This window comes from Tachyglossus aculeatus, chromosome 8 (genome assembly GCF_015852505.1).
Source record: "Tachyglossus aculeatus isolate mTacAcu1 chromosome 8, mTacAcu1.pri, whole genome shotgun sequence".
NCBI classification, from domain to species: Eukaryota; Metazoa; Chordata; class Mammalia; order Monotremata; family Tachyglossidae; genus Tachyglossus; species Tachyglossus aculeatus.
In genome coordinates, this window is record NC_052073.1 from 19,930,323 (window position 1) to 19,953,165 (window position 22,843).

The 22,843-nt window shown below is 43.7% G+C and overlaps 1 protein-coding gene across 1 annotated transcript in view; it reads left to right on the forward strand.

The window, feature by feature from the left end:
• The first annotated feature begins 2,431 nt into the window (after window positions 1-2,431).
• Window positions 2,432-22,843, forward strand: part of COL9A3 (collagen type IX alpha 3 chain) — a 51,279-nt gene continuing 30,867 nt past the window's right edge. Inside the window, exons 1-10 of the mRNA XM_038750032.1 lie at window positions 2,432-2,638; window positions 4,008-4,076; window positions 6,409-6,444; window positions 7,420-7,491; window positions 9,832-9,885; window positions 18,803-18,838; window positions 20,192-20,215; window positions 20,685-20,738; window positions 21,055-21,108; window positions 21,637-21,678. Coding sequence (XP_038605960.1) covers window positions 2,573-2,638; window positions 4,008-4,076; window positions 6,409-6,444; window positions 7,420-7,491; window positions 9,832-9,885; window positions 18,803-18,838; window positions 20,192-20,215; window positions 20,685-20,738; window positions 21,055-21,108; window positions 21,637-21,678 — 507 coding nt within the window. The 5' untranslated portion in view covers window positions 2,432-2,572. The remainder of the gene's footprint in view (window positions 2,639-4,007; window positions 4,077-6,408; window positions 6,445-7,419; window positions 7,492-9,831; window positions 9,886-18,802; window positions 18,839-20,191; window positions 20,216-20,684; window positions 20,739-21,054; window positions 21,109-21,636; window positions 21,679-22,843) is intronic.

The window sequence follows — 22,843 nt, forward strand, 5'->3', positions numbered from 1 at the left end:
TTGAATGGTAGCTTAAAATAATACACCCAAGCCTCAAAGCCTCTGATCTCTGTTACAGAAGCAACATGGGAAGTCAGCTGGCCAACCCAAGCCCTGTGTATCAGCTGAGAATGAATCCTTTTCAGTGCCCCACATCTTTCCTAAAATTACCTGGGCCTCTGGTTCTCCTATTTACCTGATCAATTGTAGGGTCAGATAATTGAGAGTTTACTGGAATTGATTCAAGTTGTGTTTTAGTCAAGCATGGTAATTGGACCTTAACAAAAACTATGAAGATTCTCTTTGCCTCAACTATGAAAACCTTCAAACAGTTGGCAATTCTAAAATGCAATGGACTGGAAATCTGTAGGCCTTATATAAAAGTCTCATCTAAAGCATCCTAAAAAATGTGCCAGAATTCCTGATTATATTGATCTGTTATATTCATCCAAGCACTTAGTACAGTGCTCTGCACAAAGTGCTAAATAAATACCATTGATTACATCGGTAGGGAACGTGTCTACCAACTGTGTTGTACTCTCCCAAGGGCCTAGTACAGTACTTCACACAGTAAGAATTCAAGAAACACAATTTCTTGATTAATTGATCAATTCTCTATTGAGTTTACAGGTGGAGATATTTGGTCACTATCCCTTGAGATTTTATTGCTGAAGCCCATGTAATTCCTCTGAGGATCTATTTATATTTCAGTGTTCCTTGATCAACAGGCCAAGTAAGATGGAAAAATGGTCACTTTTCCATCCTTTGGTGTACATAGATCTCCCTAGGATCATAAAGTTCATACTAATAATACTTGTATTTAAGTGTACTAAGCGCTGGAATAGAATACAAGATAATCAGGTCAGACACAAATACGGCTCTCAATCTAGGGGGAAGGGAGAAGAGATTTAATTCCCATTTTACTTTTTTTTCCTAGATAAGTGCTTACTATGTTCCAGACACTGTACTAAGCACTGAGGTAGATACAAGCTAATTAGGTTGGACACAGGCACTGTCCCACACAGGACTCACTGTATTAATCCACATTTTGCAGATGAGGCACAGAGAAGTTAATTGACTTGCCCAAGGTCACACAGCAGACAAGTGGCAGAGCTGGGATTAGAACCCAGGTCATTCTGACTCCAAGGCCTGTGCTTTTTCTTCTAGGACATGCTGCCTCTTCTGATGAGAGAACTTGTCTATACCTCAGTTAAGTGACTTGTCTCAAGTCATATAGCAGGTAAGTGGTGAAGCAGTGTGACCTAGTGGACAGAGGCCAGGCCAGGGTTCTAATCTCAGTTCTGCTACTTGACTGCGGTGTGACCTTGAACAAGTCACTTAACTTCTCTGTGCCTCAATTGCCTCATCTGCTTAGTACAGTGCCTGGCACATAGTAAGAGCTCAACAAAGACCATCATTACTAATATTATTATGAGTCTACTTGGACTGTGAGCCCCAAATGGGACAGGGACTGTGTCCGACCCGATTGACTTGTATCTATTCCAGCACTTAGAACAGTGTTTGACGCTTAGTAAGCACTTAACAAATATCATAAAACAAATAGTGGTGGCAGAATTAGAACCCAGACCCTCTGGCTCTTAGTCCTTTGCTATTTCTGTTAGGCCACACTGCTTCTGTTTAACTGCAATTCTGCCTCCAGAGGAAGCAATAAAGGGGCAACAGATTTGTCACAAAATTAGTTCCTAAAACTGCATTTGATTTCATTTCTCCCTTACTTGGGATGGTTTCATTATCCTAGAGAAAAGCTACCTTCATGTAAGTGTTGAAGAAGATAACATTTCTTTTTCCCAGGAAAGTTCATTCATTCATTCAATCGTACTTATTGAGCGCTTACTGTGTGCAGAGCACACAGATACGGTTACAGATACAGATACAGTTACCAGATACAGGTATTCTCTCTCTTGCCACACTTGGGTTTCTCTCCAATTACATGGCTTGGTGAAGAACGTTCCCAGATGCTCTTCTGGGGATGATGGCACCTTGGCTGGTATTTCTTGGATTCAGGAGAGCCATGTGTATTTGGGGTGAATAAGGAGTTTTTAGTTGGGGGTGAATGGAGTCATTGGTCTCACCCTAGAGAGTCACTGCTTCAAGACTGCGGACAGAAAGTTTTCACTTACTCTTTGAGTCCAGAAAAAAACGTTGAGCATTTGCTTCCCAAGCTATAGGTTGGGTGCCTTACTTTGTAACTGCTGGGCTGGCTTTTTTTCCCTGCCATCACCCCAACCCCCAGAGGAGAGAGACACACCCTTCACTCCACACTGGGCCACTGCAATTTTGAATACTGTCTCTCTGTCCAGAGTGTGAATGGGTCTCCTTTCATGGCTGCAGATGTCACTCAGCTGGCTGGACTGCCCCCTTTCCTCCCCCTCAACCCCCTCAGTAACCTGGACTCTGTTCCTGAGCTCCGCTCCTCTTGGCTGCCAGCTGGAGACTCATGTTTCTCTGGATGCAGCAGAGGGAACTCGGCTGGCTGGGGTGCTGAGAGGTGGAAGAGGGCTCCCTTGAAACCAGGAGCGGAGGAGGGAGTGGTGCAGAATCCAGGAGAGCTGTGAGGCGCAGCCCAGAAGCCATGGCTGGATTCTCAGCCCTGGGGCTACTCGTTCTTTGTCAACTTTTAGCAACGTCCTTAGCTCAGGTAAGACCCTCTCACTGTTTAAAATGGTCAAAGCCAAGGGAAAAAATTAGGTGAATAGCGTGTTTGCTAGTTTCAGTCCGGCTTTCAGGGAGTCAGTAATACCAGAGGTGGCATTTTCACCTACTTCGGGTTTTTCAGCAGATGGAGAAAAATCATGCAGTGCAGCTCTGGAATTTGGCAAGCTTACAGAGGCTAGCTTACCTTTTTTAATGGTTATGCAGAGATCCAGATACTGCTCCCTGGAATCTGTGTTTAACAGTAATAGAAAACCGAGCTCTACCAAAATACTTCAGAAAAGTTTTGGGGTTTTTTCAGTCCTTTCACTGGAAGGAGGAAGAGGTTAATCACCCATTTTATTGCTGCCTCCTCTCTTGCAAAGATGTTTTTTAGCATATAGAAGCAATCTCCCCCAAACTCTAGGATAGCATATCGCTGTACTGGTGATTCATTTAATATCTCACTTGGAACCTTTGGCAAACAGTTCACTGAAGATCTCCTTCTTTAGTGTTCAATTATATTAGTATACTACATTATACTTAATATATGCACACGCACGCGCGCGCGCGCGCGCGCACACACACACACACACACACACACACACACACACACACACACACACACACACACACATATATATATATATATATATATATATAAGAATATAACCTAAACAAGTGAGGAGTTCTTAAAGCTAGCTCTGAGATCACAGCTCTGACTCTGACAGGAAAAGCTCAACAATGAAATCTTTGTGCATTCCTCTACCCTAGTGGGGCAGGTTACTCTCTGGAGCCCACTCAGTAGAGCAGACTTTTTACAGAACTAAAAGGAAAAAGAAACCAAAAACAAACTATCCCAACCTCCCACCACCTCTGTACTCACTCACAGAGGAACCTTTTTTAGGGCACACAGGCATCATTGTGCTGGATTTTCAGACTTTCCCCCCAACACATGAATAACTGAATCCCGGATTTTTTTCTTTTTCCCTGGAGCTCCATCAGTACTGTAACCAGCTTCAATACACAATGCTTATGTTCATTTTAATACTGCTGTCTGCCAGAGTTTGAGTGACATCAGGATGCCTGAACTGAATTGTTTTTAAGTTGGTACTCTTACCAGAGATAAGTTTGTATTCTGTGCACGTGTTGCTCCAGTGGCTACTGTGAAAGGAGACAAAGACAATGCCCATCTCAACTCAAACCTGTTGGCAGCTTCACTCGTGTCTGTGGGGGATGGATGAGTCGTAACTAAGAGGGATTTGGACTAAACTTGGCCCCTGCTAGTTTCCTGCTGCTATAGGGAATGATCTGCTCCTGCCAGTGTGTATCCCTGATGCCACCTTTCTGTTTTCCTTTCCTTCCCTTCTTCTCAGAGAGCTGGACCCCGCGGACCTCCAGGACCTCAAGGGCCTCCAGGATCCGCCGGCAAGGATGGGATAGATGTGAGTTTTTCTTGGCAAGGAAGAAAGGGGGAGGGAACAGTGGGCAGCAATTTGGGGTGCTTCAGATATAATTTACCCCTAGTTAAATAGGGGGAAGGTGGTGGGACATGAGGGAAGCCTCTTCCTGCATTGCCTTCTAGAGGATCACAAGCTACCTGATATGCAATTCCAAAGTTCAGTGGTAGAGACGGTATCTTTTTCCTGCCATCTGTTTCAAATATTTGAAAGAAGAAATGGATTTGTAGCCCTGTACAGTGAAACAAAGTCCAATATGTGATCAGGGAGAGGGAGCCTGCTATGTATAGGCTGTGGCTTGATTAATGCCCTTTTGGTGTGCTGTGGTTTGATTCTGGCATATTGGATAGCTTTTCGTTTGGGGAGGAATAAATATTGTGGATGAATGGGGACTTTAGAATCGAAGATTAGGAATGGGAGGATGATCTTGTGGAGAAAGCCAATGATAGTGGATGAATTTCAATCCTGCTCCCTCCCTTCCATTTCAGGGCTGGTGTTTAGGTCCTTCCCATAATCACTGATGCTTTTTTATCAGAGTTTTGCATCAAAGTGAATTTTTCTTCTGCCTGGTGCCGGTATGATCTGCCTGTACCTACTGCCCAAAGCATATATTGTTGGTTATATGCAGAGTTTTCAGGCTCTGGAATGGAGGGAGAAACACACATTTCATTGTTGACCCTGAGATTTCCCATTTTCTTTCCAGTCGGTAAATGCTAATGTGGAAATGGGATCATTTTACTCAGCCTTAAATGTGTGGATTTCTTGACTTTGTTTCTAATTTTTTTTTCTTCTGTAGTCTTGTGTACTTAGCCTCTGGCTCAACCACTTGTAGTTAGTTTTGGTAAATCACGTTGCCTGTTAATAGTGGAAGAGAAAATTCAGAAACAATGGAGCTTTTCCAACTCTGCCACTGCTCTTGATTTTAAAAAGGAATAGTGACTCAGCCAAATGTCCTGCCTCACCTAGATTGCCCTCACCAGTATCCCCCTTTTGGAAGCTGTTTGGAGGGTAAGATGGAGAAGAATGGTGCTGAACAGACTGCAGAGAACTAAACTGAACAAGGAGCTAGGATAACACTGTGCAGTCTCTTGTCCCCTAATAAAGAGGAAAAATACCTACTAATAGGGGTGGTGATTAATTTGTTACAACCGTGTTGGTTCCCGGATTTTCCTTGCATTCATTCTGTGTCGAGCTGTCACCAAGCAGAGTTGAGGGAAACCTCAGAATAGCACGAGAACGTCCTTTGGCAAAAGGAGAATTTTGTACAATTTATCTCTTCTATCCAGGGGAGGGGAGTTTGACTCACCTTGTGACTATTTCTTGACCATTTTTCTTGATACCCTCATTTTCTGATGGGTGCCTTTCGATGCTCTCTTTCAGACCTACTCAAAGGTTTGTTCCTTTCTCAAAAGTAGAAAATTCCTTTGTAGGTTTGGAATCCAAGCCCAGAGACATCTGCAGTACCATTAAAACTATCCTAACATTTATCCCAGGTCCTGTTTTAGGATCCCACCCACCTTTTGTTTCCAAGTTCCCTACTTCGGCTCTGAGGTGGCTCTTTGGTAGCTTTATCATGGGGAGGAGCGTCTGTCAATCTTTTTCTAATGCCCACTGACTTGCTCCTCAAGGCAGGCATATCTAAAGAATAGGAAAAGGGTATTAATGCATCAGTTTCCTAGAGGCTTTGCTAAAATGCCACCCAAAGTATGGGGCAGCATTTGAGGCAGTATCTGTTTTTTGCCCCTATTATTATGAAGAGGTCCTTTCTGAGCCTGTGCAACTGGGTTTCCCAGAGATTGGAGAACTCTGCACTCTTCTGAGCTATTGTAATATCCTTGCCTTTGCCCTGTAATTAAGGGAACAATGAAGACAAGTAGAAGATTTATAAAGTTTTGACAGGAGATCTGGGCTTAAGTTGGTCTAATAAATCAGTCATGCCAGGCTATTTTTCCAAGATCAGTGTCTCTGATAAAAAGTCTTAGGGTAAAAGTTAAAATGAAAATAAATCTTAGCAATATATAAACTGGAATTTGAGCTTCAGATCCCTGCGTCTGCCAGACGTAAGCAGTGTCTCCAGGAAAAGGTGAGTAGAAACGCTTCAGGAGCTTTGATGTCTCTAATGAGCCTCATGATTGAGTCTGACTGGACTTTCTCATTGATTCTCTGCTAATCCACTGCTGCTTCCTGAGAGTGAAATAGTGAACAGAGCTGTGGCAATGAACATGGGGAAATGTGGGGCCCTCAGGTGGGGAACTCTGTTTGTATATGGGAATGTATATTGCTTTGTTGCTCAGGGGGCATTGTTTTCTTGTTTCAGGGAGAAGCTGGTCCACCTGGTCTGCCTGGACCACCAGTAAGTATTTCCCAAGTTAACTGATTTGAGAGCAGATTCTTTGCATCTCTGGAGTTGGGGCTTGGCCAGCCTGTGGTATTTGGACTGTGGAGGAACCTGGAGAGCTGGATATCTGGGGCAGGTCTTAGAAAGTTGAAACTCATGCATAAATACCAGTAGCAATGGAAAATTCAGCTCCTGCTTTGTTTGACATCAGGTGGCATATTTTAAATACATCTTTATGGGAAGGGAGATTGAAGAGGAAAGGATTTCTTTAATTTTATGTCATTTCTATCCTGCCCCTTAATGGGCTAGAGGGTTTGTCAAGAAATGAGATTCCAGTTCTAGGACAAGAACCCAAGACAGAGTGGGGGGAGGAAGGGGGAGAAAAGAAGGAAGAAGGGACACATAAAGATCGGGGATGGAGGTAAGGAAAATAAGAAAGGAATAAAGAAAGGAGGCTTCCATTTGAGGTAACTGGTTTTGGATTCTGGTTTTTGTTTGATATTTTACCTGATGAGCTACAGGACAGGGTAAGTTCCTCATCCATAACTTTATTGCCCCACATTCATTTGGGTGAATTAATACTCATATTTTGATGGTGAAAACCTTATTGAATTCCAATTATAGATAGCAGCAGCAGTGGGCTTTGGAACCTTTGCCATCTTGTTGGGTTGATTAAAATAAAATTGTCTGCAGCCTCCATGGACTTTTTGGTCCTCCAGCCTCTTGATGCTTGCCTAATAGGGAAGTTCCAGAGCATCTGACACTGCAGGAAAACTCAAGAGAAATAGCTTTCAGAGTGTCACTTCAAATAGAAGAGGGCTGTTTTAGCCATTCAGGCTAAATGTCTCCTAATTCACCAAACTGTCCTGGATGTCTTGGGCCGTGGTGTTCCAAGTGCATTTTTCTCCCTTGCTGGGATAGGATGGGAAGGCAGCACAGAGCCTTTGAGACTGATGACATTCACTATTTCCACTTTCTAATCTCATTCAGGGGCCTAAAGGTACCCCAGGGAAGCCTGGGAAGGCCGGAGATGCAGGGCTGCCAGGACTCCCGGGAGTGGATGTAAGTATTGGAAACTCTTCTTAAACACTTTCAAACATTTGAACATATCTTAGGTTGGAAAGTTTTGCTGAAGGAGTAGATGTGGTTATTGAGTTGAATTTCTCTTTTGAACTTCTGAGCAAATTGATTGTGAGTGAATAAGATGAAGTTTAATTTGCTGTTTCCTGATGAGGTGCTTCTTTTGTGCGCGAGAACCATTTATAGCAAGTACCTGTTCTCTGTCCTTCCCCAGGAGTGAAGATTTGACTATTTTCTGCCCTAAGTAATGATGAAATATGATGGTCATTGTAGAACTTCAGAAATTTGGTGACAATTGAAACATATTTTGAAAAAACAGGATTTTACCCTGCTTATTATCCAGGTTCTCTGCTGCTGTTTCTCCCTCCAGATCCCATCTCCCTTTCTCCCAAAGGTTTACACAGGCAGCCAAGGCAGGGAGGTAAACCTTAATTCACCCCGTTTTATTCCTCAGAATCAGCTCTTGTGAAAAGGTACAATTGGAGAGACTTAAATCCTGGATTAAATGGGTCTCAAGATTATTTTTATATTATCCGAATGATCAAGGAAAGTTAAATCCACTGTATCCTGTTCCCATTGTTGTAGTCCCCAAAATTTCTCCAGCGTGAGTTGTTGTACCACGTGCAAATAAATACTACTTGAATTTTCTTTTTTCAGTTTAATCCAACAACACTGTCTTCTGTTTTGTCTGGTCCTTTCCAACGTTGAAAGTACTCACCCACCCCCCAGAAAACTGACCCACTTTCTACCTGAAATGCTTGTGGTCCCTGCTGCTCCCATAGCAAATGGACTTTTCAGAGTGTGGGGTTTGGGTAAGGAGCATGTGACCAGCTAACCACTCAAGATGGTGCCAGGGCCACAAGAGATAGTGGGGTTACTGTTGCTGGCACCCAGAGAGATAGCAAATAGCAAGAGCTAGGGGGTGGGGGCCAGATGACACAACCCCTGCCCAGCTTGGCCCCCACCACCTCAGAGTGCCCGTCCCTAGACTTTGTTTTAAACACAAGCCAAGATCTGGCATAGACAAGGTTTGGGGGTTTCAGTGCTCAGACAATTCCTTCACAGTGTGTTTTGGTTTGCTTTCTAGTAGCATGAGACCCTAGAGAAGAGTCACCATTCCCAGCATCTTTCACCTTCCTCCCGTTTCATTTTTCCCTACTGAGAATATTTTGCTGCTGGTGTAGGTCGAAAGCTCAATGTGCTCTGTTCCTCTCTCTTTCTTTTCCCTCTCTCCCCCTCTTTCTCTCCCTCCTAACCCATTAACTCATTTCCCTTTTTCTCCAATCTTAACTTGGCTGTGGAAAATTTCAGCACAGGAAGCAAAGTGTAAACAGAAGGTGTCTAACTCAAAATCTGCATCCGCTCAGATCTGACTCCACTAGCCAACTTCTCTCAACTTTATTTTCCTCTACAAGCCAGAGAGCACAAATTAACCCTTGACTAGCCTATAAGGAATTTTATGATTTCTTTTAAATACACTCTGTAGCAATGGTGTGTGTTATACAGTGGGCACTGTTTGGAAGGTTTGCCATGTAGTCCAATGCAGTTGGCAGTGTTAAAGTTCATTCATACATTCAATCATATTTACTGAGCGCTTACCTTGTGCAGAGCACAGTACTAAGCTCCTGGGAAATACAAGTTGGCAACATACAGAGAGGGTCCCTACCCAACAGCGGGCTCACAGTCTAGAAGGGGGAGACAGACAACAAAACAAAACATGTGGACAGGTGTCAAGTCATCAGAATAAATAGAAATAAAGCTAGATGCACATCATTAACAAAATAAATAGAATAATAAATATGTACAAGTAAAATAAATAGAATAATAAATCTGTACAAACATATACAGGTGCTGTGGGGAGGGGAAGGGGGTGCGGGATGGGGAGGAGGAGAGGAAAAAAGGGGCTCAGTCTGGGAAGGCCTCTTGGAGGAAGTGAGCTCTCAGTAGGGCTTTGAAGGGAGGAAGAGAGCTAGCTTGGCAGATGTGTGAAAGGATGTGTTAAATTTCTACAGCTGCCCCATTAAATAGGTGCCTTACTTGTTCTAGTAAATAAGTAGATGGCTCATTTGAATAGTATTTTATTTGTTTTTCATTTGATGCTATCCACATAGATATGCCCCTAGCTCCTGTATCAGGTTGGGCAGTACAAAAATAACTGGTTGGGAAAATATCAAACCAGAATAAAGGGTCCATTTGATCTGTTGAATCTCTTTTTCCTTCCCCTTCCCCCCCACCCCACCCCTAGACCCCCTCCCCCCTCATCCACACACACACCTCTCTCTCCCTGGTCTCTGTGTCTCACTCCCCTATCTTCCTTTGCAGGGTTTGCCAGGTCATGATGGTCCCCCAGGTCACAAAGGCCCACCTGGAGAAAGGGTAAGTTACACTCTTCATTTATTTCGAAAGAAATTGCATCAGACTTACAATTTCTAGAAGAGTTAATGAATTTCAGGATGGCCAGAATAAATCTGGTTCTTGTTAGCTGTACTACCTCAGCTTGGTGTTTGGGCTTCAATTGCTGAAATTCCTTAATTTCATGTGATGCCACAACTCCGACATCTGTCTTCCTTCCCAGAGACCCAGAGGGGCAGAATCTGCAAGCTGTGGCAAAGAACAGATTGTCCTTGCTTCAGTGTATATCTGCTGGTCAGTGTGGGGAAAGACCAGTATCCATGGTGATGTGGGTGGCTTTAGATCTGGGGAGAGAAGCTCCCAAGAATCTTTGTATAGGGAACTTTTAGGGGCTTCCTAACACCTAATAAATTAAGCTATGGCAAATAAAACTTAAGTAAAAATATAAAATACAGGCCCCAGACCACACTGCCCTTGAAACTTCTTTCATTCGCACCAGATGTCATGGGAAAAGGTTTTGCAGACTGGAAGGTTTGAGGATGCCTCTGTTACTCTTAGCTGCAGTCAGTGTTTAGTGTGCTAGAGAAGCAGTGTTGGACCTGGGTTCTAATTCTGCCTCTGCCAATAGCTTGTTATGTGATCTTGGGCAAGTCAGTTCACTTCTCTGTGCCTCGGTTTTCTCAAATGTAAAATTGGATTCAGTCCTATGCCCTCCTACTTAGAGTGTGAGCCCCATCGGGGACAGGGACTGTATCCAACCTGAAAGAACTTATATCTACCCCAGCGCTTAGAATACTCATTGGCACATAGGTGGCACTTAACAAATACCTTGGGAAAAAAAAGACCGAAAGTCAAGAGCAGCATCTCTGGGCACAGCATTTAACAGTTAGGTGGTAGTCAGTGGATTTCAGCCATAACAAAGCAATTGCTGTATGGTGAACTGAAGCAGAGAGAATACAGGCAAGGAGGACTGAAAAAATAAATTCAAGATAAATCAATCAATAATATGTGTTGAGCACTTTGTATTTACAGGGCACTGTACTAAGTGCTTGGGAGAGTACAATACAACAAAGTTGGGTAGACCTGTTCCCTGTTTTTTAATGGTATTTGTTAAGTGATTACTATGGGTCAAGCACTGTTTAAAGCACTGGGGTAAATACAATACCCAAGTGAGACAGTCCCTGTCCCACATGGGGTTCACAGTCTAAGTAAGAGAGAGCACAGATATTGAATCCAAATTTTGAAGTTGAGGAAACTGAGGTACAGAGCTGTTGAATGTCTTGACCAAGGTCACACAGCAGGCATGTGGTTAAGTCAGGATTAGAACCGAGGTCTTTTGGCTCCCAGGTCTGTGCTCTTTCCACTTGACCACATTGCCTTACCCGCATGAAGGACAATCTCTGGAGATACAGAGTAGCTGAGGATTGCTGGACAGTGATTGTGGGAGACAGACTAGTTGGTGTAAGGTAGTCAGGAACAGGGAGACACTTTAAGAGCAAAGGCTTTGGTAAAACCATGCCACCAAGAGACTTTTTTTAATGGTATTTAAGTACTTACTGTGTGTCAAACACTGTTCTAAGCACTGGGATAGATACAAGTTAATTGTTTTGGACACAGTATCTGTCTGGCATGGGACTCACAGTCTAAGTAGGCAGAAGAACAATTGAAAACAAATGCAAATCTACTACCACTGCCAAGGACAATCTTTCCAAATGCATAATGGGAAAAGGACCAGGTCAGTAGCATCATCTTTGAACCAGAAGGTCAAATATGCTGTAAACATCAGTTGGTAATACAGCAGATTCATATATACAGCAGATTCAAGGGATCCTCATCCCCTGCAGAGATCCTAACTACTAACTCTCCCAAGAACTTAATTCAGTGCTCTTCACACAGTAAGTGTTCAATAAAAATATCTTGACTGACAGACTGATTCTCTGACTCTGGGGAGCATTGGAAATGGATTTCATTCATTCAATCATATTTATTGAGTGCTTACTGTGTGCAGAGCACTGTACTAAGCACTTGGAAAGTACAAATCAGCAACATATAGAGACAGTCCCTACCCAACAACGGGCTCACAGTCTAGAAGACAGATTTCAAATCGCTGTCCTTCTCTGTGGCCGTGTTCTCAGAGGTAGAGGTGACCTTTCAAGAGAAGGGACTTTTTGTCCCATTTTCTGAACAAGGGTCAAAAATAGAATGCTAGATTCTCCTTTGCTCCATCCCAGAGTCAAAAAATGGGAACAAGACATCCTCAGTTATGCTGTGGGCAGAGTATGTAGGTTTTAAATGTGTGTATATGCCAGGAAATCTCTGTAAGTTTACAAACTTTGCCATTTTGTTCACCCTGACCAACTCCAGCCCACTAACTCCCCAATTCCCAATTAGGAATATCTTCTCCAGAAGCAGCAATGCATTAGAGAGGAGTGAGGCAGAAACAATTCTAAGGGAGTGATCAAAGTCATGTGATGGATTGTTGTAATCACTGGGTAATGCCTGGACTTTAGGAATTTTGTGTGTGTGTGTGTTTGTGTTTCAAGGTAGGTAAAATGCACTGTTCTGTGTTTAAAGGCAGGAATTGTGGTATTCAGTCTTGAAAGGATTCTAAGCCCTTAAGGCCAAAAATGAGTTTCACCTCAAAAGAAGAGGAGGTGCTTGCTGCAGGACAATGCCAGATTCTTTCCCACTTGATCTTGGGAGCAAAGTTTGATTTTTATTGGATTAACTTCCCTCCCAGCAGGACTACTGTTAATGAGACAGATGAGTTCTCTGAATCCGGCATCTCCTCCAGGTCACTTCTTTGAACTCAAAAGGGAAAGTAGGGGTAATCTGGGTTGGTATGCAGAGAGGGCATGTCCTCACTGTGTGTTAGTTAAGACTTTTTCCACTGTAGAAATGTAGTTCCCTCTGCACTAAGGAACTGTTTTTCCCAAGTGGCATTTCTCAGGAATTCTGGTCTCCACCACCTAGGACTCCAACAGGGTGGCAGGCAGTAAGCAAACTTGTGGTAGGCTCCGATCCAAGAAATTAACCGGAAGGATCTTGAAAGCATATTTTCCTGTTTAAGAAAAAAACAAAACCTTTATATTCCCAACAGAAGGGCCATTGGCATGTATTCCTTTGCAGACACCTTCAGTTTAGAAATTTCATATGGAAGTTTTACATCACAACCTCCCAGTCAGCTTTGATCCTGGGAATGGTGAGAGTTTGGGATAGATCTCCAGTTTTTAAAATCTGTGCTATTTTTCTGCATCTCTCCCATCTCCATCATATTCCCTTAGCCCCAAGCAGATGATCAGGCAAAGCAAAGTTTATGAAGGGAATTTTCCTATAGTCAATTCTTATTCTGGACTAAAATAGCAGGGATTGCACCATACACATGTGCATCATTGTCACACCAGAAATCAATCAATCATATGTACTTTTTGAGCACTTAGTGTGCAGAGCACTGTCCTACACACTTGGGAGAGTACAGTATAACAGAGTTAGAAGACAAGTTTCATGACCACAAGGCGCTTACAGCCCAGAGGATTGACTGAATGCTTTTTGGTTTTCTCTAACCCCCTCCTGTCCATCTCCCCTGCTCCCCTTCCCATCCTCCTTCTCTGTTGCCATCATCAGTGTTCAGCTGAGTTCCCTGGGACCAGGTTGTTGGAGAATGTGTGAAGGGTTTTGTGTCTTGCACTAGCTTTGTCTAGGGCAAACATGACTAGAACATGTTATAACCTAGAGAGCCTAAAACATTAAAAAAAACTGAGCTGATATGATACAATGTTAAATATTAGACTTATAACTGTGCGGAAGCTGAATAAATCATTATTGAAAACCAATCGCCTGAATTAAAATGTGAATAAATGTGTGGTGAAGATGAGCCCTTCATGGAAATTCTGCCAACCCAAATAATGTCTAAGTGCTCACCCATTCATGAGCCTGATCGCTGTATGATTTCCATACCCAGGAGTTGTTCAAGTAAATATAAGAACAGCAGAGGGATGGAAAGGGTTTAATTGAACAAGCAATTCAGATCAGTGACTGGAAGGAAGCCCAGAAATCTCTCCTCGGGGTTGTCTGAGGTATTTCCTCAAGGTGCCGACTTTTATGCACCTCTGTGGCAGCTATTCCCTGGCACCAAGGGGCTGTAAGGGAGTAAATAATAATGATGACATTTGTTAAGCACTTACTATGTGCCAAGCACTGTTCTAAGTGCTGGGGGGGATACAAGGTGATCAGGTTGTCCCACGTGGGGCTCACAGTCTTAATCCCCATTTTACAGATGAGGTAATGAGGCCCAGAGAAGTTAAGTGACTTACCCAAAGTCATACAGCTGACAAGTGGTGGAGCCGGGATTAGAACCCACAACCTCTGACTCCCAAGCCCGGGCTTTTTCCGCTGAGGTGCAGAGAAGGCTGGGGAATAGGTGAAAAATTCAGGGACATGGTTTTAATCTTTCATTCCCCACATATACACTAAGCAATATGGCCTCCTAGAAAGAGCATGAGCCTGGGAGTTGTCATCATCAATCGTATTTGAGTGCTTACTGTGTGCAGAGCACTGTACTAAGCGCTTGAGTCAGGGACCTGGGTTCTGTTTTTAGCTCTGCCATTTGCCTGCTGTATGAATTTGAGCAAGTAAATTAACTTATCTGTGCCTCAGTTTCCTCATCTGTAAAATGGAGATTCAATACCTGCTCTTCGTCCCCATCAAAATGTAAGCTCCATGTGGGATAGGGATGTCTCTGACCTGGTTACCCTGCAAGCTACTACCCCAGAGCTTAGTACAGTCCTTGGCATATAAGTGCTTAACAAATCCCACAGTTACCATCTGGGTGTACAGGACTGAAACTTTTAAGCATAGTGTAGAGTCCTGGACTTTAAAATTAAGTTGACATGCCAATGTAGTTAAAGTTGGGGACCTTCTGACCAAGCCCCATTGTTGTATTCTGCACTGATTTCTGGAGAAACAGGCTGACAATTATAGGGTGGAAAAATCATTTTTTCCTGCAAACTGGGGGATTCAGAGAATGGGCTTAGAACACTAGAACTGGACTGGACTCAAGAGTTTGGGGAAGCAGAGTTTGGAAGATTGCACAGGAACACTGTCCCGGTTGTCCAGCCCCTGAAAATTATTTCCTAGGGATTCAGTCAGAGTTAGAACAGTGAGCAATTTTTCTTCCCACATCAGAGTGTTTGGGGTGTCCAAAACAGGTCCATGTGCAATCCTGCACTCTGTTGTTTGCCTTTGACCCCCAACTACAATGAAACAATTACTTTATAAGCTGAACTAAAGCAAAATGATGTTTCTCTTTACTCCTAGGCAGTAATGCTGGCAAAAAAAAGGTGACACAATCTGCTTTGGTGTCTTTTGGCTAGCATAGAGCCATCCAACAATTTCCCAGAACAATGTTGTCTTTCTGCTCAGGCAAACTGACTGAGGGAAGCCCTTGCCAGAATGAGGGTAGGCTGCCTCTCCCATTTAAGCAGGAGCTCCAGGACCGTTCTGGGTCACAGAGCACTGGTGGACTCTCAGGGAGTCTAACCCAGCCTAGCCCAGACTCATTTGGCATTTCCAAGGTCTTGCTTGCACATTTTATGTGACTTTGGCACTTATAGGACTGAAAACTAAAGTGGGGCCAGGTGTCAGTTGTTCCTAAGGAGTGAGTCACTGGTGTTTGGTTGAGTTTTATGCAACTAGAAATATGGAGAGCCTCTAGAGATGAACTGACTACAATACGTTTGGCTTAATCATAAAACCCTTGGATTTCTGTTCATATTTTTGAAACAGAATGTGAAAAGATCCCCATCTAATATCTAAATAAGTAAATATGAAATTTGTGAGGAGGTGATTGATTACCGCACTGAGAGGCAGATAACTATGCAAATTGTTACAGAGGCCAAGGGTAGAAGTAACTTCTTTCTGAATAAAATGATACTGTACAATTGCAAAAGCTGTGATTTGGAAAGTCAAGCAAAAAAGGAATCAAACAAACAAACCCCAGTTCCATATGCTGCCCATCCATTCCATATCCCTGAAGATCAGTCTTCCCCCTCCACTGCACTGTCTTAGCTTACTTCAACCCCCTCAGGGAAAGCGGCACAGCTGAACTGACAACTTAAAAATGTAAACAGCTGGCAGTGCAGACATCAGGTAGAAGGTGTTTACAATTGGTGTTGTTTTCCTCCTCCAGTATTTAGGAGTTCTCTGTCCTCTCACCTGTGATGAGTCTCGTGTGTGTGGGTGTGCTGTGGTCTAAGACTGTCTTACCATTTTCTTAATGGTTAGATAATGTGATTACTGTTGAACAGGGTCAATGTGGGTGCTGGGGACACCAACCATTGACTTGGGGGCTCTTAAAAGGGTTGAACATGGATTCCCGGCATCTTAATCACCTATTCACTTCCTTTGACTGTTGAGTTTGAGATGTGGTCTTGCAGCCTCACTAGAGATGTTAAGATTCCCCTCTGTGGAAAGGGGAGCAGTGAGTGTACAAACAAATTTGTACTCAAACTCTTCAGTGAGGTGGTGAAGCTCTCCTTATTTCATGATAATGTAAAACTGGGACTCTTGAACTGAATAATGACTGCAGTGTTTCTGCTTAATTTCTTGCTATTGGGGTTAGGGTGTTAGAGTAGGCAAAGAAATGAACTAACCAAGCTAACTGGTGTGATGTAGTGTTTATGGGGTAGGCAACTGGTGTCCTGAAGACCAGTCAGCTACTCCTCTTCTGGTTGTGGATGGGAACAGATTATATGCGGGGGATGTTGGGTGGGGGAGAGAGGATGGGGAAGGGAATGTGATAATCCATCTTTCTCCCTGAGGTTTCAGGGAATCTGACTAACCGTGGTTTTGACCATGTCTCCTGGGATAAGTGGAACTGCTTCCTTTTATTCCCATTTCTCCCCCTCTAGACTGTAAGCTCCTTTTGGGCAGGGAACGTATCTACTGATTCTATTATATTGTACTCTTCCAAGCTCTTAGTTCAGTGGTCTGTGTACAGTAAGTGCTCAATAAATACAATTGATTGATTTAATCACTGCAGGCTCCTCAGGATGGACCGATCTCCAGAGACCAAACCAGGCTATCCCCCTGCCCCCCAACAGTCCTGAGCAAATGGGTGCCTATCTCAGTCACTCAAAGGTGATGGGAGGGATTTGAAAGTTGGAACTTGGCAGGTTTTTTTCTCTTCTAGTTCATTTCTCAACAGTCACTGACTGTTTTCAGAGCTTGCCTTTCACCTATGATTTTTTTTCTGACATGTTTATCTGTGTTAACACTTAAGGAAGACAACAGAAGAATTGAAATTACCCAGATATCAGTTTTAGTGTCATTAATTAAGTAGCATTTGATGACTTTGATAATAATTATAATTTTAGGACAAGAGTTAAGATGACAAATTGCTTTCCAAACAGCAATTTGGGCTTAATATTCCCCATCTGATGTCTCTAACCTGGTGTGTCTTCTGAGTCTAAAAGCGGGAAAAAATCTGCGGAAGGGCAATGATGGGGTGGGAGAGGCACCTGCTATTCACTGGATATTCTAGGACAATGGGAACAAACTGTGGAAACCAAGATCTAATGGGAGGAGAGTCTGGTAACCAAGGAAACCTCAGCCAGACCAGAGTCTCCTCGGGAGCTGGGGCTCCAGACAGGCAGTGCCAACTCATGGAGGATTGGAGGGTGATGGAGGGAGTGAGGAGGAGAGGTATGACTTTCTGCTGGCTTATTTATAAAGTTGAGGCAGCTCCTCAGGGATTTCCTATGATGGTTCACCCAGAGTAGCAGTTTCAATTGGGAAATCCCCGAGAACCAACTTTCTCAAGAAACAAGAGAAACCCTTGGGTCTCCCCTCCACCTCTCCCAGGTTTGTACTGCCACCCAAAGGCATAGGCTGCTCATCACTGAGTCACAAATTGTCAGTGATATCCAGTCCTGCTGTCCAAAAACCCTCTCACAGGTGCTGCATCACCAAGCTTCCCTGAGTAATTCTTCATGCCCCCAAAGAAGCACTCCTGGGCACAGCTGCCACTTCTCATTCCAAATGTAGGATGGGACTTTTAGGAAATCAGGGGTTGGGATTTAGGTGCCCCCTTCCCACCCTCCGGTTCGACTGTTACCAATCTCAGGGCCCCGAGCCTGGTGGAACCAGAATCAGATGGAGCCAACTGGGTCAGGAAGTCCAATGGGATGAAAAGTCAAAGATTTCTGCCTCAGCAGAAGTTCACTGACTGTGCAAAAACTGTGTGAGTGGCCCCAGAGCCTGGGGGAAGAGAAGACTTGAAGCCAGTGGGGTCTCACTGGTCTTCACCTGGTCTGGGGCCTGGCAGAGGTGGGAGACACCTTTGGAGAACACTGGGGCCATGCTGGGGAGTGCACTTCTCCCAGGAGGAAGGCAAGTTTAGAAGCTATTATCTTGGCAGCTCTGCTTCTAGCCAGGCTCATACAGCTCCCACATCCTGTCAAAATTCAATGAGAGGACAATGGCCCAGAGTGCTCCCTTCATCCACCAACTCAGTACTGCTATCGATTAGTACAGTGCTCTGCACCCAGTAAGCACTCAATAAATACAATTGAATAAATGATACATTCCCCCAGTCTGAGGAATGACACTTTAGTACACCAACTATGCCACTAAGGGCCCCAAAAGAGTTAAATCCCACCCAGTCTGCCTCATTTCTGGCCAAGAAAGAGCAGTTGACAGCTAGGTTTGCAGCATTAAAAGAGGCCCAGGCAAGGAGTTTGATCAGATGTTGGCTAGGAGGCTTTTGGGCATCTTGTTGTCTACAAATGGATGTGGCTGTGGGCTGTGAGTTTATTTGGTTGGAGAAAGGCAATGACGCATAGCTTGCTAGGCTCCAGGTGGCCCAAGCTGAGCTCTGCAGAGGGGATGGTCTCCATTCCACGTGAGGGTTGTAATTCACACTGATATTTTTTTTTCCCTACAGGGTAACTTGGGACCTCCAGGACCACCTGGACTGGGGGTAAGTATGTTTTTTTTTATTTGCCTTGAGGGGAGGAGAGGAATAATCCAGGAAGAAGCTGGACATTTCCTAGTTGAGTCAGAGATCCAGGATTTTATTTATAATTTTCCCCTTGCCAACATGATGCTTTGTCAGCAAACTACTTTGGTTGTCAGTTTCCTCATTTGTAAGATGGGGAAAACCCCAGCCTGCCCTACTTCTCATAGAAGATATAATGGTTGGAAAAAAATAGTAGATCTCCTGGGTGGGGATTGAGTCAACTAAATCTATTGTATGCTTCCAGGGCTTTACTCCAGTGCTCTGCATACAGTGAGCACTCAATGAATACCTTTTATTGGAAGAAAAGCACTAAATTCATACAGAAGATTATCCTTATTTGTTTGTGGCACCTGAGTGGTGTTTAACTTTTTAAAATGAGGACTATTATTCCCTACTCTCACAGGCACGGTGCATGGACAGGAATCTTCTCTTGGCCTAGGGTTGCCTCTCCTCCGTCCATCTCCCCAGTTCTGAGGGCTGTGTTATGGTTTGTTGATCCTATAGAGAGCAAACCTGAGTGGGCAGAAGGAGTTGGGTCTTGTCTGGACTGTTGTACTCCATTGTCAGGAAACAGAAGTCATTTCTCCTAGGAGCTGTATATGATTCTGACTGGAGTTGTCCCTGGGTTTCAATATGCCATCTGCTCACAAGAGATGAGCTAATGGTGCTACTGGGGTTCACTGGAGAAAGTCAACACACTCAGTTGTCCTGTAATGTGGGGTTGAAAACTCCGTGTTAAGGAAATCTGGGGTTAGAGTACTCTTGCCTTGACCAACTCTGCCAGCAAGTGCATAATGGTTTTGTCAATTTTACAGTTACATTCTAGCAAAACAGGTGTATATTGCCAGAGGAATGTTTGCTAATCCCCAATAAAGTTTGAATAAAAATGTGCATTATACGAGAACTGAGCATACCTTTTGGGTACATTAGCTTCGGTAAGAATTTAGTTCTGATCAGGGAAGAAAAACAATATCCACACAACTAAAGGAGAAGTGAAGGAACTTCTGGTTCCAGATCCTGCCCTACAGGAGCTGGAGCTCTCACTGATGTCTCCAGGAGATGCCACAAAACACCAATTTCTCAGTGAGATTTTGAGTTGCTTTCAGCAGAGCATTTCCCTCTCCTCCTTTAATTAGTGGATAGTTCCAGCTTTTTCCTCCAGAGCATTTGAAGGAATCAGGAATATAAAGAGGAAAGGGAGAAAGTAGTAAAAGGCATGGAGGAATGAAGAGGTAGAGGATTGAGCTTTGTTAGTTGGAGTTTACAGGGTCTAATTTCCCACTAGTCACTCATTTTCCTCTTTGGACTTTACAGGGTAAAGGACTCCCAGGGCCTCTGGTGAGTACAAAAACCTTCTGAAAAGGGACTTGCTTTGAGTCTTCCTTAAAACCCAGACCTCTCACTTCTCCCCGTGAAGCTCCAACCCACCCAAGCCCATTAGACCTTGAGCCATAGAAGCTAGCTTAAACTGGAGAGAGGCTGCTCCAGTGGTGATTGAGCTTGGCATAGAGCCTCACCTAGTGATTTATTGCCCAAGTCAGTCACCTAATAGAGAACGAGCTAGCTCCTTTCTTGTTATTTACTGGAGGCCCCATCTCCCAAAAGACATCCCCAAACCACCATCTCCCCACCCTAACTCTCCTTCCTTACTTGGACAAACTAAGACGGCTTTAGTTCCTTGAACCTTAGACCCAGGTGAACTCATACAGACTCTGTAGAGTCCTAGATCTGGCCAAAGTAGATGCTGCTGTGTTGATGGGGAGGGCAGCCATTTTACTTGTTTTTTGTATATTTTGCCTTCCAACAGGGGAAGGCAGGACCCAGTGGGCTCCCTGGTGGCATTGGAATCCGTGGTCCCACTGTAAGTGGTTCATTTTCTTACTCTCCCTCTCTCACTGTGTTCTCACACTCTCTACTGTCTCACTTCTCTCTCATCTTTTGCTTTCTGTCTTCTCTCTCACTTTCTTTCCAATTCCATCTCTAACTCCATCTTTCTCTTTCATGCTCTTCTGATATTGTTTTTTCATGTGTATTAACATCCCACAGTGCTCCATGGGGTGCGGAAAGTAGGAACCTAGTTGCTAGAATTCACTTTTCATTTTTCCTGAGGTCATACTGTCTGGTTGTAGGCCACTCAGTTGCTGATGGGAATTATTATTCTTCTTTTCCTTTTTTAGGGACCCTCTGGACAACCTGGTCTTCCTGGACCACCTGGTCTCCCTGGACCTCCAGTAAGTAAAAACACTAAACACACTAAAAGCGTGGAACACTATCGCTTTGTCAAAGTATGTGTGATAGATTCTTTTATTATTATTATTGGTAAGAATGGGCATGATGGTTAGGGCACAGATGCTGGTCCCAGGCTCCTTGTCCTGTGAGCCAGCCTGGAGAACTGCCCAGCCCTGCTCCCTGCCCTCCCCAAAAGGGCTGGTTCAGAGATTCTGCAGAACTTGCCCGTGCTAAATGTGGCTTCGCTTTGCTTCTGTTCTCCTTTAGCGTCATCAGGCTATGACCCTGGGAGGGGCCTTGATGTGTTGCTTTGTCAAATAATCTGTTCACTGCAGGTCATGAGCAAGTGAGCCCCTTGTTGGGTAGGGACCGTCTCTATATGTTGCCGATTTGTACTTCCCAAGCATTTAGTACAGTGCTCTGCATACAGTAAGCACTCAATAAATATGATTGAATGAATGAATGAAGTGTATGGTGGTTCCAGACTAGTCAACTGGATGAAAAATTGGATCTTTCTTTTTGCCTTCTAGGGGCATCCAGGAATCCTTCCTGATGGCACTAGTAACCTCCAGGTAAACTTTTTTTCTTATTTCTATTCCAATTGGCCTAAACAATAAGTGTGTGGTCTGTCCTGAAGAGGAGCAAAGAGCCATAGGTTTCTCTTAAGGAAGTCATTTCTCTATGTGCTGACCAAGCCCTCCCATCTGTAGAATAGGCTAATCTTACTTGCCCTCTCCTTTCCTCGTAGGGGTTTTAGAGAAAACAGTAATTAGATCATGCTTCCTAACGTGGAGCTCCCCAGGATAGGGGGTTTAGAAACCTGCTCAAGAAACCCCAGTAAAGCATAGGCAGGAATGGCTGTGATGTTTCGCATACATTGTTTTGGGGGGAAGGAGGTGTTTGCGCATTCTAACCTTGATTTCCAACACATGTCCATTTTCATAAGCAGGGTTAGCATTTCACGAACTGAGCATTTCTTTTATGTATCTAGTTCAAAATTCACATTGAAAAGATCTTTTTGAGAAAACTGTTCATTGCATTCTCTTTTGGCACCTCATTTCCAGAGATAAGAATTTTTTATTCTCAAAAAATTTATTCTTTCCTTTTTAAGGAAAGTGTTTCCACATTTTCCAGAAATAGAGCCAGCTTTCTGGCAGTAAAGAGCTAGTGGCATTTTGGAATTTCACAGCTGCTCTCCTCTCCCCTCCTTTGTTTCCTAATTAATTAGTTGCTTAGAACTAGAGAAGAGACCCTTAAGAGCTAAGAGATTTTTTTCAGCTTTTAAGACAAAAGGAAGCAAAGGAGTCCAATGGAGAGTCTGAAGACCTAGGTTCTAGTCCCAGCTGTGCCTCTAATTCACTGAGTGACCCTGGGCAAGTCACCTGACTTCTGGGTCTGGATTTACTGTTCTATAAAATGGAGAAAATGTGCCTCATTTCCCCTCTCTTCTCCATTAGGCATCACCCTTGCACTTGGATTTGTACACTTTAAGTATGTATTCACCCCACCCTCAGCCTCAAAGCATTTTTGTACATATCTATAATTTATTCTATTTTCTGTCCTATTTGATTTTAAGTTCTTTCTCCCTCTCTAGACTGTAAGCTCCTTGTGGGCAAGGGACATGTCTGTCAGTTGTTATATGGTACTCTCCCAAGCACTTAGTACAGTGCGTTTCGCACAGCAAGGGCTCAATAATTATGATTGCTTGAATCAGGAAATATGAAACTTTAGGGAAGT